Source organism: Coturnix japonica, chromosome 18, assembly GCF_001577835.2.
Source record: "Coturnix japonica isolate 7356 chromosome 18, Coturnix japonica 2.1, whole genome shotgun sequence".
NCBI classification, from domain to species: domain Eukaryota; kingdom Metazoa; phylum Chordata; class Aves; order Galliformes; family Phasianidae; genus Coturnix; species Coturnix japonica.
The window spans coordinates 395,911-412,554 of record NC_029533.1 but is presented as its reverse complement, the minus strand read 5'-3'; the positions used below and the strand labels follow the sequence as shown (position 1 = coordinate 412,554).

At 39.8% G+C, this 16,644-nt stretch overlaps 1 protein-coding gene and 2 long non-coding RNA genes across 6 annotated transcripts in view; 1 reads left to right on the top strand and 2 right to left on the bottom strand.

Moving 5' to 3' along the window:
* Positions 1-1,837: 1,837 nt before the first annotated feature.
* On the bottom strand, positions 1,838-11,378 carry LOC107322052. 4 transcript variants are annotated; one of them, XR_001558778.1, is made up of 7 exons: positions 11,205-11,378; positions 8,309-8,442; positions 7,947-8,135; positions 3,530-3,663; positions 3,235-3,420; positions 2,892-2,945; positions 1,838-2,152 (listed from the first exon to the last, which is right to left on the bottom strand). It is a non-coding gene; the product is annotated as an uncharacterized LOC107322052 (long non-coding RNA). The 4 variants fall into 4 exon arrangements; XR_001558775.1 differs by having other exon boundaries at positions 1,838-2,102; XR_001558777.1 differs by lacking the exon at positions 3,530-3,663 and having other exon boundaries at positions 1,838-2,102.
* LOC107322046 (myosin heavy chain, skeletal muscle, adult-like) overlaps positions 6,414-16,644 on the top strand; it is a 17,802-nt gene continuing 7,571 nt past the window's right edge. The window contains exons 1-22 of the mRNA XM_015879642.2: positions 6,414-6,427; positions 6,609-6,655; positions 8,747-8,987; positions 9,069-9,212; positions 9,308-9,464; positions 10,055-10,082; positions 10,181-10,292; positions 10,384-10,476; positions 11,533-11,596; positions 11,689-11,787; positions 11,879-11,982; positions 12,065-12,203; positions 12,454-12,572; positions 12,666-12,815; positions 13,803-13,973; positions 14,827-15,133; positions 15,238-15,323; positions 15,508-15,595; positions 15,678-15,795; positions 15,884-16,007; positions 16,091-16,227; positions 16,330-16,585. Of these exons, the coding sequence (XP_015735128.1) occupies positions 8,784-8,987; positions 9,069-9,212; positions 9,308-9,464; positions 10,055-10,082; positions 10,181-10,292; positions 10,384-10,476; positions 11,533-11,596; positions 11,689-11,787; positions 11,879-11,982; positions 12,065-12,203; positions 12,454-12,572; positions 12,666-12,815; positions 13,803-13,973; positions 14,827-15,133; positions 15,238-15,323; positions 15,508-15,595; positions 15,678-15,795; positions 15,884-16,007; positions 16,091-16,227; positions 16,330-16,585 (2,700 nt within the window). The 5' untranslated portion in view covers positions 6,414-6,427; positions 6,609-6,655; positions 8,747-8,783. The remainder of the gene's footprint in view (positions 6,428-6,608; positions 6,656-8,746; positions 8,988-9,068; positions 9,213-9,307; positions 9,465-10,054; positions 10,083-10,180; positions 10,293-10,383; positions 10,477-11,532; positions 11,597-11,688; positions 11,788-11,878; positions 11,983-12,064; positions 12,204-12,453; positions 12,573-12,665; positions 12,816-13,802; positions 13,974-14,826; positions 15,134-15,237; positions 15,324-15,507; positions 15,596-15,677; positions 15,796-15,883; positions 16,008-16,090; positions 16,228-16,329; positions 16,586-16,644) is intronic.
* LOC107322056 overlaps positions 11,376-16,644 on the bottom strand; it is an 18,485-nt gene continuing 13,216 nt past the window's right edge. The window contains exons 2-3 of the long non-coding RNA XR_001558797.2: positions 12,474-12,808; positions 11,376-11,415 (exon numbers count right to left, since the gene is read on the bottom strand). This is a non-coding gene — a long non-coding RNA (uncharacterized LOC107322056). The remainder of the gene's footprint in view (positions 11,416-12,473; positions 12,809-16,644) is intronic.

The following is a 16,644-nucleotide window of genomic DNA, read 5'->3' as shown; positions in this document are numbered from 1 at the left end:
TTCCTGCCCAGGCTGGGGATTTGGGCAAGATGATCTTCGAGGTCCCTTCCAATCCCTGGCATTCTGTGACTCTGCGGTTCTGTGAAATGTCCAAACAAAAGGACGCGATGGAAGTGCACCATTCAGAGCAAAACGCAGACACGTTGGCACAGGGATGCTGAGCTCTCCCTTGGCTGATGGTGCAGGTGGCATAAAAGTGGGAGAGCACTTGTCTCAAGGCTGTAGGAGATGCAGGAGTGTGTGCAGGCAGCTGCACAAACACATGTACTCTCACATGTGCACGCACTCCCTCACCAAACTACACAAAGCCTGGAAAGGGCTCTTTCTTGTCACCTGAAATTTGATGCTCACAACCCAAGAAACAGCATTCCAGCATTTTCTCCTCTACACAGAAGCAGTCTTAAGGCAAACCCCTTCTTTTCCCTTCTCCCATCTAAGAGGACAAAGCTGTGCTAGTGTCAGCATCCAGTCCATACTCTGTCCTGTTCAGAACTACCAGCTCTGTGTATGCCTCACACCTACCACACTGAGCCCTTGGCTTGTGCTGGAAGCTGCCTGAATGCTTTGCATTATGTGGAAGCCAAACTCTGTAGGTGCCAAACTTCCTTGTTATGCAGATAATCCACTGTTTAGCAGATTCTATGACACTCCAACAGTTCACAAACAATCCAAGCAGCCATTCAATGTGTGGATTGTTTCCTGGGCATGTTAACAAGCCCTGTGCTGCAGGGCTGCTTCTGGCAGGACTTCCGCATGGACATCTCAGCTGAGGACATGAGGGAACTGCTGCTCTGGTGAGGGTGAACTGGTGGAAGCTCAGCACCTTCTCCTATGCTAAATGCAGAGCATTGTCAACTGCCAGATCTTCTCCATCCCCGTATTCTGTTGTCAGTTTCCTGATAACACTGCTCCTTTTTCTGCAGGGCTTCTGTGACTGCTGAGCACACACCATTTTCTCTAGCAATTTTGAATTTTTTGTTGAACTGAAGCATTGTAGGATGGCAGGATGCAAAGTGTTATCTTCCATGATAACATTCAGGAAACACCGTGGCAACTTTGCTGTGCTAATAGCTGTTACAATCTTTGCTGTGCTGTTTCAGTCTTTGATATTTAAGTCTGAGCAGACAGTGAAGATGCTGCATAAATTACCCAGGGGGTATTGTAACCAACATAATGTACACATTTCTTAAAGAACGTTTGCTATATAAGAGACTGCTCTTCAGGTTATCAGCATGCTGACCAGACAAGGGGGACATTTCTACCACCTCAATAGCACAAAAAAATGAGTAATGGAAAATAAGCAGAAGGAAGGAATTGTTCAAATGACTTGTATTTCATCTGCACTGCTCCTCACTGCCAGTGGAGTGGATGCCAAATGCTGACAAAAGCAACCAATTGCTGCTTTACATGGTGACATGAACACATGGTGACTGGGCAGACAAGGTCAACTTTGTGTTGCACTGTGTCTGAAGCTGAGCATGAGAGTGGTCAGCAGCTCCTGTGTAGGATCAGCTGAAGCTCGAGGACATTTTTTCTCTCCACTAGGTTTGGCAGAGATTTTGCAGAATATTTCTGCTCAGGTGCCATCAGGGCTTAATGCACTGTCACTATTGTACCTGCATCAGTTTCTTAACTTCAGCTAATGCATTCAGCATCATTTTGTCTCTATGTGAAATCCAAAGCAGGAGGTGTATTCCACTGATGCTCTGACCTCTCTATCTCATACATTCTTTCTGATGAGTTCTCATCTCATTTCAAATAGATTTGGGAGGGTTATAGTATCATTCGTATCACTTGACTCATGTAGATCAAATACCAAATTATCATTTGAAAATAATTTTTATTTTTCCTTTCACCTGTAACTTTATTTTTATGTTTTCTTTTTGTCATTCAACACAAGAAGTTCAGCCTCCAACAGCAATACCTTTTCTTTTTCTTTTTCCTTTTTTTTTTTTCCAGATGACTTATCTCCAGTCTCATAGTTGCAGAATCAGCTTATCCGAGGCAAGAATTTCCAAAAGTACTTCAAATTGAATCTGAACAAACCTCCATTTCTAGCAGTGACTGAAGACCCTCCTGTGTACAATGGGTTGTTATTATACCTGCAGCATAGTGGAAGAATCTCTTTTAGTATCAGCAATCACCGGGCCTTCTGAGAAATGAAAAAAAGTAACACCTCCATTTTAATCTCAGTCAAATCTCCATGGTGAAACTGTACAACTGTGCTTGTCTTTCTTTATCTGAATCACAAGATGGAGAATTTTGTCACAGAATACATTAGGTTTTGAACATGGGTAGCACATAAAGTGTTTAACTTCTTGATCATGGCTGTGTTCTGCACAACTCCAGGAAGTAGTCAAATCCATAGAAGAAGATAATTTATTTTATATTACATATAAAATTACAAATAAAAGCAACAAGTCAGAAGGACTATAGAGATATTCTTAGCAAGCATCACTATACACTTGCTATGTGAACATAATTGGGCATCTCTTCTTTGTCAATGTCATACACAAGATCTTGGTCTAAGAAAACCTTAACATAGTTATTCTTATGTTCATTTCCATAAGATGAATGGTCACTAAGATTCAAACATTACAGGGGCATTTTTAAGGAGTCAGGAATTTGCATTCTTTAGACATTTCTGCTTAATTCAACTACTCGAACTAAGTGTCCTCTCAGGCTCTTCAATAATCACAGAATATGCGGAGAAATATTTATATTGTAAGGGGTGGCAGTAAGGGAGGCAGCTGCCCAATATCATTCTCAAAAAGGATCTATTTTTAGCATGCTCGAATGCCCACTCCTTCATGAGGAATGTCATTCCTCCAGTGCCTTGCTCACTCTGCAGTGCTGTCAGACAGTCTATATTCAGAGAGCTTTCAGCTCACCTTTTCTCTTCTGATTGTGCTGTCTCTTCCTTTCAGTGCCACTGGAGCCCAGCCCTGCAGGGAAAGAAACAAGAATGGTAGAAAATTAATGGTTGACAGGGACCACTTCATTCTCCTTTTCACTACAAATTTTGCAACGTGGCAGCAGTGCAGACAGTTAAACCATTTAACCCAATAGAATTAAACAAAACATTGCCCAAATGTATGCATCAGTTTTAAGTGATGAATGTTTGACTTCTCATTCTTTTTCAAATGTAGGTTTAGGAAAAAAAAAAAAAAAAAAAAAAAGAAAAAAAAAGAATGTTTGCTGTTAGAAGCAGGAGCTGTGATAAAAGAACCTTACTTGGCCTTTGAACTCCCTTAGCTGGTCTAAACTGAAAATGACAGAGATTCGTCTCTGAAACAACAGAACTTCTGCTGGACATAAAGAAGCTCTTTGAGAGCAGGAGAGTACAAATGGGAAAGCAGTCAGCATACAACAGGAAATCGCTCTTCTATGTAACAATTTCTTTTCCAGGACTGAGCAAACCTGAAGAAAATGGGAAAGAGCAGGGAAAGCAGAATCAGAATCAAGCTGTTCCAGTGGCTCACTAGGGCACAGAGACACTGTCACAGCCATTATAAAAATACATATTTACCCAGTGGGAATGTAGCCTTTCTGGTTGGGAAAAACAGCCAGGAGCATGCTGCATCATGTTCAGAACATGAGGATAATTATCTATTGTTCTCCACATCAGTTGGTAGGAAAGGCTAGCCTCTTTTTCAGCATGACCTGAAATAAATGGCAGCTGATTGTTAAGAGATTTATGTTACTTTTGAACCATATAGTCCATGCTCAGGAACATAAATGGCATCGACCTCCTTATGTTGTGCAAGATTGTCATGGACTGTGAGGCCAGGCTACCACATGAAATACAAAACATTGGGATCCTCAATTAGATAAGACAGTAGGCCAAAGTGATATGAAGATCTGCAGTGATTCTTTGTAGCTGACAGCTGAGTGATGTCTGGAGCAATGTTGGCGACCATGAGAACATTCAAGTATACAAAATGAGAAAAAGCTCCAACAGATTCCTCTCTGGTGGACTAGAAAAACACTATTCAAATGTCAGTAGACCAGTCATGACTAGCTGAGCTGCTCTGCAATCTACAACAGCTACCACCAAGTATGTTTCCAAAGAGATGGGTCAGGTCTAATTTCAGGGAAATGCGTAGTTGAAATTTAAGTAGTCCATCTGCAGTGCTATGACTAGTTTTCCTCAATTTGGAATGCAGTTAAGTACAACAGTGCTAAATGCACTGCAAAATGCATCAGATACCCATGAAGACAGTTGGATCCACAGTCTCCTTGAGGACATTTAAATCTGACACCTCTGTTACTGAACCTGAGGTGACCTGTCTCCTCAGTTCCCCAGAATGGATAGTGGTGGAAGGCCACAGAACAGGCACGCTCCTGTCAAGAAAGTGCCCCTTCCCCAGCCTGGTATAAAATTTAAATGTTGAAAAATTTCAGTTGGTCTTGTTTCTGAGTTGGATGAACAGCAAAACACCTCTTGTCTTTGTGTCCTTGTGATATTTGGGTCAGGAGGATGGCACTGAAGCCCCCTAGGAACTGCCTGTATGGCTAACTCCCTGGTATGATGTGTCTCCTGCAGGTCTCAGTATAGTTGAAGTCCCCTATGAGAAATGGAAACATGGAAACATATGAGCCTGGAAACATGAGGCTGTTCCTGTAGAGGTCATTATCCTTCTTCCTGACCAGACATCCTGTAGCAGACAGACTATAATGCATGGGTATCCAACCTTTTGGCTTACCTGGGCCACAGTGAGTGAAGAACGGGGTCTTGGGCTGCATATACATGGGTTGCACCAAAAGTAACTCCTTTGAATTATTTCCATAGAAATTACAATTTACAGGAAGAGCACAGTAACACTATTAAATAAAGCAATTTCTTAACTGCAGAAACTTTTTTTCAATGTAGTCACCACCATTAGATATACATTTTCACCAGCAAAGAAAGAGCCTACAGGTTTCAGTCATTAAAATTTGTGCCAGCAAAGGTTACCAACTGCTACTGCCACCACTGCTCAAATGCACCACCTACCACCTCACTGTGCTCACATCCACTGTTTGCTCTCCATAGATGTTCAGCTAGCACTGATGAATGTCAGTGGGTGCCATTTTTTTCACGTGCAAGAATTCAGTGACACACCTTTGTTTCATAAACACTTCTATGTCAGATGTCATTTTGTCTAAGTGCCCCCTCTGCTTCCATCCATCATACAGAAACAATATGTAATGGGACATTGGCAGGAAGGTTCAACGTCTACTTCCATCCCAACCTCTTGACACTGTAGGCCAATATAATAAAATGGGAGACATTTCTTTTGGAGCAACCCTCATAAAATATATAATACAGCTAAAGCAGATAAGCAACAAGACACTTTTATCATTCATATTTTTATTTGAAGGAAGTAGGCTACAGAAACAGAAAACTAATGGGATATTCAATACTGGTTTTATGAACCTAACACATCACCCTGGTTCAATGGATGTGATTGCAATTCCCAGTGAGTTTCCAAGGTGTTTGTCAGAGCTTTTTAATGAAAATTTACTCTTCATATGATTCATCCTTGAAAACAATTGGTCACAAATGTTTGTAATGCCAAGAAGAGATTACATGAATAAGGCATGATTGTGAAGTGAGGGATATCTTTATCTGATAGGAGAGGTCTTACAGCAGGATGAAAGAAATATGATCCAGTTTTTCTTTGAGTTGAATATCTGATTACAGTTTTATACATTCCGCCTGAAAATTGGCTGGGGATACCTGAACACAGTCATCTGTCCTACTACAAATCTGTAAACTCAAGATTTCCAGGATGTTGTAAGGTACAAAAAGCAGTGTTATTTTTTGTTTATACCCAGAGATGAAATACAGCTTAGTGAACACTCATTTTGGTTTGAGGTGGCAATTCTACCTCACATAGTATGCTAAATTATGTTGCAGCTGGCAGAAGTAGAATAATCTGATTAAGTGCAGCCAACGGTAAAATCCACATCTCATATCCAAAGTCTGTAAGTGGAGAGCTTTGTAAAAGGACAGCTGTCATTAGATTTGTGCTGACCTCAAGAAAAGGTTAAGGTATGCATCCAAATGTCACCATGCTTGCCCAGTGAATGATTGTCCCTGCTGCCTCAGATTCATGGAGCATCCATGGCCTACAGTTAATAGTAGTTACTCTCACCCTCAAGTCAGCGTTAGCTGAAATTCTCTCCCTAAGAATCTTCTCATATTATTTATAGGAGATTTATCCACATAGCTAGACAGAGACCAAAAATTTCTAATTATATCTAGCAACATCACTTTCCAGTTTTCAGTACGTTCAGTTTGCCAGACAATGCTTTGCCAAAAACAAGGTTTGCCAAAAATGCTTTGCCCAAAGACAGAGGAGGTATCTGTAGCATGTGCTGACCAGACTCTATAAAAGATTCCTTGAAGCTGTGCTGTCCTGTCTCCAGAGAAAACTTCATGGTGAGTATCTGTGATTGGCAGACAGGGACAGTGTCCCTGAAATCCACTGCTGTCCTAGTGTATATATCTATGTCTGCAAGCATTTAAAGTCTGTGACATAAAGCATGTTTGTATCTCAACTTTAACTGATTTATGGAATTCTGTGCAGCGGTAAGAAGGGACTAACATTTCTGCTTTACAGCACTGATCATCTTCCAGCCAGCACAGGACCTTCTTGTGTCACAAGAGGTAAGAGCCTAATTTACTCACGTTTTAAGGGGACAGTCAAAAAGATGGATGATTTCTGTAGACCTGATTTTGTTTTGCTTTGTGGTGGCAGATTTCTGCGCAGTTGCACAGGCAATTGAAATAAGCCCATACATTCCTGGCCACTGCCCTTTTATGGTAAACACAGCACATTTATGGTTGAACAGGCTAGGCTGCTCATGGCAAGCAAGCTTTTCAAAATGTATGTGCTTGAAGCTACTAGCCACAGTTGCCATACCAGGAAATGCTTCCTTGGGGATTCCTCATGTTCAATCATGGATCAGTGAAGTAAAAGACCAGTTCTGGCATGAAGTCTATCTAGACAAAGCCAGCCAACAGAACAACTAATGGCAAAACCTTATATGTTTGCAATAACATGTATGAATTACTGTACAGAACATACACTGTACATTGGCCAGAAATTGCAATGAAAATGTCTATCAGACCATACTGTGGGCTTATAATCTGCATGTAGTAATTATATTAGGAAACCTGGTAAAAAAGTCAAAAACAACTAACATACTTACAAAAAAACTGTAGACGTACCTTTCTGCTTTACCTCTGAAGTTAAACAGAGTAAAATGGAGTCTCTGCATGCTATTAGGAACTGTGCAAATGGTGGCATTTGGTTGATTCATTTAGGCATCTACAAGTTCTAACATAAAATCTGCCTGACATCCTAGGAACTCAGGTGTTTTCCATTACTAGACATGCAGTGTTCTCTTGGGAACTCAATACTGCATTTCCATATCCATTTTTGATATGTAAATTCTTGAACTGAGGCTGATAAATATTTAGCATAGCTATTCTCTGATGATACAATATTTTAACATATTATATTATCCATCCTTATGTACTATTTGCACAGTGCTATTTTCCAGAGCTAAAGCTCTTGCAACTGGTTTCTCCTGTTGTCAATGAAATAACAGTGCAGTTTATTTATGGTGAGATCCGCACTGAAATTTAAGCATGAGATTAAGCATGAATTACACTGTAACTTATATATGTGCGTCCTCAGATGAAACACGGAAAAAGTCTTACTTTGTTTAGATGTTGTTTAGAACAGATCTCTGAATTTTCCTGTATAATTTTTTTAGATCATTGACATTGCCTCCAATAAATTAACAACTAGAATTGTTTCTGAATAGAACCTAGTAATTCTCTCAATTTAAACACACACACAAAAAAGTTTTTTGTAACTCTTGTACACCTAAAAGAGTCAATTTGATAAGCAGGGCTCAGCTAGCAATGACTTGTATGGCTGATTACTTACTTCAGAGTTTATGCAGAACTCAGTTCGACAGTAGGAAATGTGTGGAACACATCTAACTCTTTCTACTGGAGCAAATGTGCCACCGTGCAACCAGGGATGCAGCATCCATTGGTACTGCAGGAGGACAAGCAGGATGGATGTTGCTTGAAGGGTATAATTGTTTAGAATCTGCAGCTAGTGTTTCTAGTCCTATAACCAGAAAGACACAGAGAAAGAGGAGTTGCACATATTATTTAAAGTGTGAATTCACGATGAAGGACTCCTTAAGAAACTTGTGATGGAGGGCAAACTGGTGAATGATTCAGAGCACCAGCAATGAGCATCAAGCAATAGTCCTCAGAACACCTTCTGGATTCACCCACCTCTATTTTGTCTATAGGCATGTATAGTTGTTTGTGTTGGCATTTTGATTGAATAAATCCAGGTAGGTGGTATGAGTATCTTCTTCTGGCATGCCTCTGTGATGATTCACATCTTCTCTGGAACCCAGTGCTTGCTGAAAGACAAATTATTTACAAAATGCTTTTAACTCATTGAGATCATAAAATAACAGATGCTTTATTGATGTTGATTTCATCACAGTAGCCTGTCAGTATTCCTGCAGAAGTACTCTTAATTAAAAATTTCCTGGTGAAATCTAATATTGTACCTGCTTTGTGCAGAAAAAAAATGGACCATAGACAGATGTTATAATATTCTTCCCAGCCAAACAAGTGTATGATGCTGTGGTAGTTTTCCAGAAAACTGAAAGGAAATAGAATTTGTTTACTTATTTGGGCAACTTATTTGTTCTTCCATAGTGTTCACTGTTGACGAGACCCTCCATAAACTGCAGCCATGTCTTCAGATTCTGAAATGGCCATATTTGGGGAGGCTGCTCCATATCTCCGAAAGTCAGAGAAGGAAAGAATCGAGGCCCAGAACAAGCCTTTTGATGCCAAGTCATCTGTCTTTGTGGTGCATCCCAAAGAATCCTTTGTGAAAGGGACAATCCAGAGCAAAGAAACGGGGAAGGTCACTGTCAAGACTGAAGGTGGAGAAGTGAGTAAAAGGCAAGATTTACAGCATGAATTTAATTCAGTCTCTGAACTGACATGCAGGGATTTTTCTTTATTTTGGTAGACTCTAACTGTGAAGGAAGATCAGATCTTCTCCATGAACCCTCCCAAGTATGATAAAATTGAGGACATGGCCATGATGACCCACCTCCATGAACCTGCTGTGCTGTACAACCTCAAAGAGCGTTATGCAGCCTGGATGATCTATGTAAGTACCAGCAGCTCTTCCATGGGTAGTGTAGCTGGGGAGGACTGCTGTGCCAGGCTGAGTGGAATCCAATATGCTGTGTCCCTTCCTCGCAGACCTACTCAGGCCTCTTCTGTGTCACTGTCAACCCCTACAAGTGGCTGCCGGTGTACAACCCGGAGGTGGTGTTGGCCTACCGAGGCAAAAAGCGCCAGGAGGCCCCTCCACACATTTTCTCTATCTCTGACAACGCCTATCAGTTCATGCTGACTGGTGAGTTGTACTCAAAGTAAATGTGCTAAAAATATTTTTTACTGATAAATATGTTGATATCATTTTAACATGTCATCTGTGCTTTATTTCAGTCGTAGAATCAATCATTTCTGGCTTGAACAGGTGTTTTTTTTTACATCATTATTTCTAAAAAGAAAATATAGAATAACAGATAACACGTTAGGGAAAATGAAAAGCAGAATTTATAATTCAGGAAGCTATGAACTCCGTATGTTCTGTGAAAATTCTGCGTCTGCTGAAAACGCAGTTTAAGTAGAAGAAAATTATCAAAACTATCAAAACTAATAGAAATGAAACCTATTCTCTGTACTTCATGTAGGAGAAAATAGACCATAACAGTGCAATATGGAGGAAAAACACATCTGATCAAGTTTCTTTAAAGTTTATGGAAAATTATTAATTTACAAAAGAATTAAATTGAATGAACTATTGGTAACAATGGAAGTTAAACAACAACAACAAAAAAAAAAACACTTTTTTTTTTTGTCAGTGCAATTTAAGTTAATTGCACTAATTTTCAATCTTGTTCTATTCTCCACTTAAAAATTTTCTTTCTGTCTCTTTCACAGACCGCGAGAATCAGTCGATCCTGATCACGTAAGTATGCTCCCGGCTCGGGTCCCTGCGGGGCTGCCCTGTGCCAGGGGACCTTCTCCCTGACCTCACGCTCTCTGCTTCTCTGTTTGCTTTGACAGTGGAGAATCTGGTGCAGGGAAGACTGTGAACACGAAACGTGTCATCCAGTACTTTGCAACAATTGCAGCTAGCGGGGAGAAGAAGAAGGAAGACCAGCCTGGCAAAATGCAGGTGAGCTCCTTGATGGACAGTCTAAAGGCTCAGCCTTTAATTTCTACATGGATTAAATATACACTATAAATGAAAAATTATCATTCTGTAGGGAACACTTGAGGATCAAATCATCAGTGCCAACCCATTGCTGGAGGCCTTTGGAAATGCCAAGACTGTGAGAAATGACAACTCCTCACGCTTTGTAAGTTTTTGATCAGATTTTTTGACATTCATGGGTGAGCAAGGATATCAGAACAGGAGCTGTCACTTCTGAAGTGACATGGTAGGATGGCTGGATGTCTTGAACTAATCAATTCCTTGTATTTTTTTAAAAAAAATCAATATACTTCTTCAATTAACTATGTAGTTGTTCTACATAGTTTAGAACTGTTTTTACGTGAAGTGTTTTACAGCTAGTAGATGTATACAAACATGCATCATTTAAATATATGTAAATGTATTCATTATTTAGTATTTAGAATTTCTGTACATATATCAAAACACATCCATAGTATCTGTCATACAGACTGTTGATACTAAATTGTGTAAATTTTCCATAATGCAAAACAAAAATGTTGTATCTAAACAGTGAAATATTACTGTCACTTTTGTTAGATACAGAACTGGGCAGGTCTGGTAATTTAACTTTAGACCTTGACATGAGCTGAGGGATAGGACAAAAAGTTTTCAAGACATCCTATAGCAAACTGAACTGCTCTATGGCATATTTGTGGCCTTTTTCATTCAAAAGGTGTATAAGTAGATAAGCTGTTAAATATCCTTGAAAGATTGCAATGCCAATCCACAGTCCCTGCTTCAAATTCTACATTCTATGTACCTCCATTATTCAGAAGATAAATGCTACTTTCCATTCTCCATAAGATCCAAAACAAACAAACAAACAAACAAACAAACAAAATTAATACTTACTCCGTAAGTTCTTTTCCACTATCCCACTCCTCTGCAATCAGGGACATCCAGCAAAACTTGGCCCAGGTCTTTATCTTACTGTTGACAGTTTTTCCTGAATTTAATTCTTCTTTTGTTTCTGGTGGGATTTCTTTGGTTGTTTTTGTTTGCTAGGTTTTGGTTACTTCTTCTGTTTGTTTGTTCGTTTGTTTGTTTCTGTTTTATGAAAACTCTGAAAAACAAATTCACAGAACTTCTTAGTTCAGCATGTGTTCTCCATGAATAATAGTGTTAAAAGATTATGGTCTTTCCTAGCAAAATTTCAAGGAATGTTTTTTCCCCTCAACAGGGTAAATTCATCAGAATCCATTTTGGGGCCACAGGCAAACTGGCTTCTGCTGACATTGAAACTTGTAAGAGATGATCCAGGCCTGCTCACATTCCTTCCCAAATTCCAACCTCCATGTCCTGTCTTGTACCTAACAATTTTCTCCTTCCTTGACAGATCTGCTGGAGAAGTCCAGGGTCACTTTCCAGCTCAAGGCTGAAAGAAGCTACCACATCTTTTATCAGATCATGTCCAACAAGAAGCCAGAGCTAATTGGTAGGAAGTGCCAATTTTTTTAATGAAGTCTGAACGTAGTTAATATTTGTCTTCATTCTTATGCCCAGATATGTCCTATACCCTTTTACAGACATGCTCCTCATTACTACCAACCCCTATGACTACCAATTTGTGAGTCAAGGTGAGATCACAGTGCCCAGCATTAATGACCAGGAGGAGCTAATGGCGACAGATGTAAGTTACACATAGAAATTGTACTACATTTATTAATGCATTAAATATATGTGGCATTTATATTCACTGAATCTGTTGCCAGAGCGCCATTGACATCCTGGGCTTCACACCTGATGAAAAAACAGCCATCTACAAACTGACAGGGGCTGTCATGCACTATGGGAACTTGAAGTTCAAACAGAAACAGAGAGAGGAGCAGGCAGAGCCAGACGGCACAGAAGGTATTAATAATATGTAGAGCTGCCAATAACAGAAATAGTTCCAGAGCTAGCAGGTAGCAGTCAGGTATCTTGCTCCAATTCACTTTCATGAAGGCATAAATCTCAGTTTCCACAGTAATCATGTTTCTAAAATTTCCTTTAAGCTACTGAAGTATTGCAGTTAAAGAACTTCCGGATCTCTACTTAACTCTTAAAGAAAATCCACAGTTCACTGATCACTGCCCGTGTCACTCTTTCCCTCTGCATACAGTTGCTGACAAGGCTGCATACCTGATGGGTCTGAACTCAGCAGACCTTCTCAAGGCTCTGTGCTACCCCCGAGTCAAGGTTGGGAATGAGTATGTGACCAAGGGTCAGACTGTGCAGCAAGTAAGAAACAGCTGATGACTGGGAAGCTCTTGGCTTAATGTACGATCTTGCTACTCTGCTATTCTGCTCCTGCTGCATTCTTCTCTGTTCAAGGTGCACAATTCAGTTGGTGCTCTGGCAAAGGCTGTCTATGAGAAGATGTTCTTGTGGATGGTTGTTCGCATCAACCAGCAGCTGGATACCAAGCAGCCCCGGCAGTACTTCATTGGTGTCCTGGACATCGCAGGCTTTGAGATCTTTGATGTAAGGAAGTCAGAAATAACAGTAAAATCTTTAAAGACTATTGCAGGTCATAAGAAACTGGAGATTTATGTGTTGCTTTTATTCTGTTCTTTGAAAATGTGCTATTCACTCACAATTTCAAATAAAGGTCTGCATTTCATTGCAATCAATGAATTTCAAATTTTTTGGAAATGCTTGCCTTTTTGAATATGTCACAGCTTTTGAATATGTGACTGCCTTTTCTCCATCTCGAAGCACAAGCTTCAAATATTTTTCATGTAATAGCATTCTGAAGTAGAAAAGGAAGAAATTACTGCATTTTATATAGTTGCTACAAATGAAGTTTTTCACTATCTTGAGCTTATTTAAAAAAAAAAAAAAAAATCCACTGACAAACAGCATACAACATCACAGACTGTCTAAACAGAGAGCTAAGCCCAAGTCCCATACACGTTTGTCCCAAGGTTTTGAAAAAAGTGGGCAATTCATACCCTTTGCTTTTGAAGACCTAGAATGTGATTCCAAGAGGAGGATATTACGGACTTCCTTCAATGCAAGCACAGAAGGCAGACAAGCTTTTTTGTCAAAATCAGGGTAAAGAACCTGAGTTCAGGCCACTATTGGCAAAAAATTGTAACATCTAATAAATTTTGTTAGTTCAGTAGGGAAGTGTATATAATAACAGGAAAAAAAATCCTAAAACAGATGTAAATTGAACACTGTTAGAGCTAAGATTACAAAATTATTTTGAAATTTGCTTTTAAAATAACAGGAACAAAACAAACAAACAAACAAAACACACACAGACACACAAAAAAAAAAAAAAAAAAAAAAAAAAAGGAAAAAAAAAAACCGGGGATTGGAATTAAAACAAATATAATCAAAAACCTGAGATGTTTAAACTGTAAAAAAAAAAATAAAAAAAATCCAAAAACTTTAACTGGATGCACAGAATTAAGCTGTACAGAGAGTACTTTATCTTGACAAGTAAATCTTATTTTTGTACAGTTCAACAGTCTGGAACAGCTGTGCATCAACTTCACCAATGAGAAACTGCAACAGTTCTTCAACCACCACATGTTCGTGCTGGAACAGGAGGAGTACAAGAAGGAAGGCATTGAATGGGAGTTCATTGACTTTGGGATGGACCTGGCTGCCTGCATTGAGCTCATTGAAAAAGTACATTCATTATATCTAAGATGGTTTTTGTTGTTTGTGACAGAATTTTAAGACTTTTCTTCAGCCTCAGGTTTTAGTTCAGAAAATAATTTTTAAGAAATGGCAACTTGGTTACAAATGAAGTACCTTTAGAATATCCATTAAGTACATTAGTAAGCATTTTAAAAAACAAGCTACAAACCTGCTCATCTGCAAGTAGATGAGCAAAACAAATACGTGTTTCATCCATAAGTTGATATGAAGGATTTTTTGGAGTGTATTTTTAAGTTTGAAAAGATAAATCAGTTCTTTATGGAAACTCAGGCACTATTTACAGTATTAGGATTATGCTTTCAGTATTAATGTTGTGATTTCACAAACACAATTGCTAAGAGGTGTACATAGAAAAAGGTTATTGGATGTACAGGACCAAATAAGTATATAACCGTATGCCAAAAATTTTGTGTAATATCCTCCCCTGCATTAATGAAAAAACAAGGATATCTCAGCAAAATATTTCAGGAAGTATTTGAAACATCTGTTGATCTGTTTGACAAATGTCAAATTTAACTGACACCTCTGTCAACATCATGTTAGCTAGAGAAAAGCTTAATGCAAAAATAATAATCAACTTTTGATCCACTAGATTTTTCAAAAAATTCATAAAGATCTGTGTGTCTCTTCTGATGAGATCAGTTCTGAAATGCTTCAGATTCAGTTTCAGACATAAGAAATTCACATTTTTTTCAGAAATATATGTCCAAAGCTTAAAAAAACTCAGATCCATTTCTCAGATTCCTATGCCTTACTCCAAACTCCTTATGAAAGCGGATTTATATTCTATATCTGTTTTATTTCCTGCTGTTTCTCCCAGCCCATGGGCATCTTCTCAATCCTGGAAGAGGAGTGCATGTTCCCCAAGGCAACTGACACCTCTTTCAAGAACAAGCTCTATGACCAGCATCTGGGCAAGTCCAACAACTTCCAGAAGCCTAAACCTGGCAAAGGCAAGGCTGAGGCCCACTTCTCCCTGGTGCACTACGCCGGCACAGTGGACTACAACATTACTGGTTGGCTTGAGAAGAACAAGGACCCCCTGAATGAAACTGTCATTGGGTTGTACCAGAAGTCATCTGTGAAGACACTGGCCTTACTGTTTGCTTCTGCTGGTGGAGAGGCAGGTCAGTTCTTCTGAAATGTTTACTCTTTGGTGTGCAGTGATTCTACAAAATTGCAGAACAATGAATTGGTCTGAAAAAATATTTTATTGTCTTCACTGTATCAGAGGCTAGTGGTGGTGGTGGTGGTGGTGGCAAGAAAGGTGGCAAGAAGAAGGGGTCTTCTTTCCAGACTGTCTCAGCTCTTTTCCGGGTAAGAATTTTATTTATTTATTTATATTTTATCTCTGCAAATTAGAAATAAACTAATTTTGCACCAGTTTCAGGCAAGTACCTATCTATCACGAGGTGTGTGAACATTTAATGGTAAGTTGAAGGAATCTAACAGTGAAAATCTAAGCTTTTATTTAAACAAATACCAATTTGTGGTCCCACAGGAGAACCTAAACAAACTGATGACCAACCTACGGAGTACTCACCCTCATTTTGTGCGCTGCATCATCCCAAATGAAACAAAAACACCTGGTAAGATGGTCCAGCAGAGACCATGAAGTCATTTCCCTTGATGGTGGAAAGAGTGGTATTCATTTGTAAAATTAATTGTCAGGTGCCATGGAACATGAACTGGTGCTGCACCAGCTGCGCTGTAACGGTGTGCTGGAGGGGATCAGGATTTGCAGGAAAGGATTCCCCAGCAGAGTCCTCTATGCAGACTTCAAGCAGAGGTTAAGAGTACTCTACCTTTAAGCATGACTGTAAGTAATGTCAGGATTTGGGAAGAATGGCCTTAACTTCCTCTTTTGCTTTTCACAGGTACAAGGTGCTTAATGCCAGTGCCATCCCTGAGGGACAGTTCATTGATAGCAAGAAAGCTTCTGAGAAGCTTCTTGGGTCAATCGATGTGGACCACACCCAGTACAAATTTGGTCACACCAAGGTACCAGGTCTCCTCAACTCAGTGCCTACGTCTGTGTTTTGTTCCACCTGACAGTGATGTGCTGCATTGTTCCCTGTCTTCAGGTGTTTTTCAAAGCTGGGCTGCTGGGACTCCTGGAGGAGATGAGGGATGAGAAGCTGGCACAGCTCATCACTCGCACACAAGCCAGGTGCAGGGGTTTCCTGATGAGAGTGGAGTACCAGAGAATGGTGGAGAGGAGGTAGGTGTTCCCCATCCTCGCTTAAAGGCACCATACTTCAGGGAAAGTGTGGATGATCACATCACATGAAATAATCAAATGTACATTTTAACTGTGCTTTAGGGAGTCCATCTTCTGCATTCAGTACAATGTTCGTGCCTTCATGAATGTCAAGCACTGGCCCTGGATGAAGCTGTTCTTCAAAATCAAACCTCTGCTGAAGAGTGCAGAGTCTGAGAAGGAGATGGCCAATATGAAAGAAGAGTTTGAGAAGACCAAGGAAGATCTTGCAAAGTCTGAGGCAAAGAGGAAGGAGCTGGAGGAGAAAATGGTGTCCCTGCTGCAGGAGAAAAATGATCTGCAGCTCCAAGTGCAGGCTGTGAGTATTGCAATTTATTTTCCACTCACAGAAAGGGTGCATAAATTCAGATTGCTCTT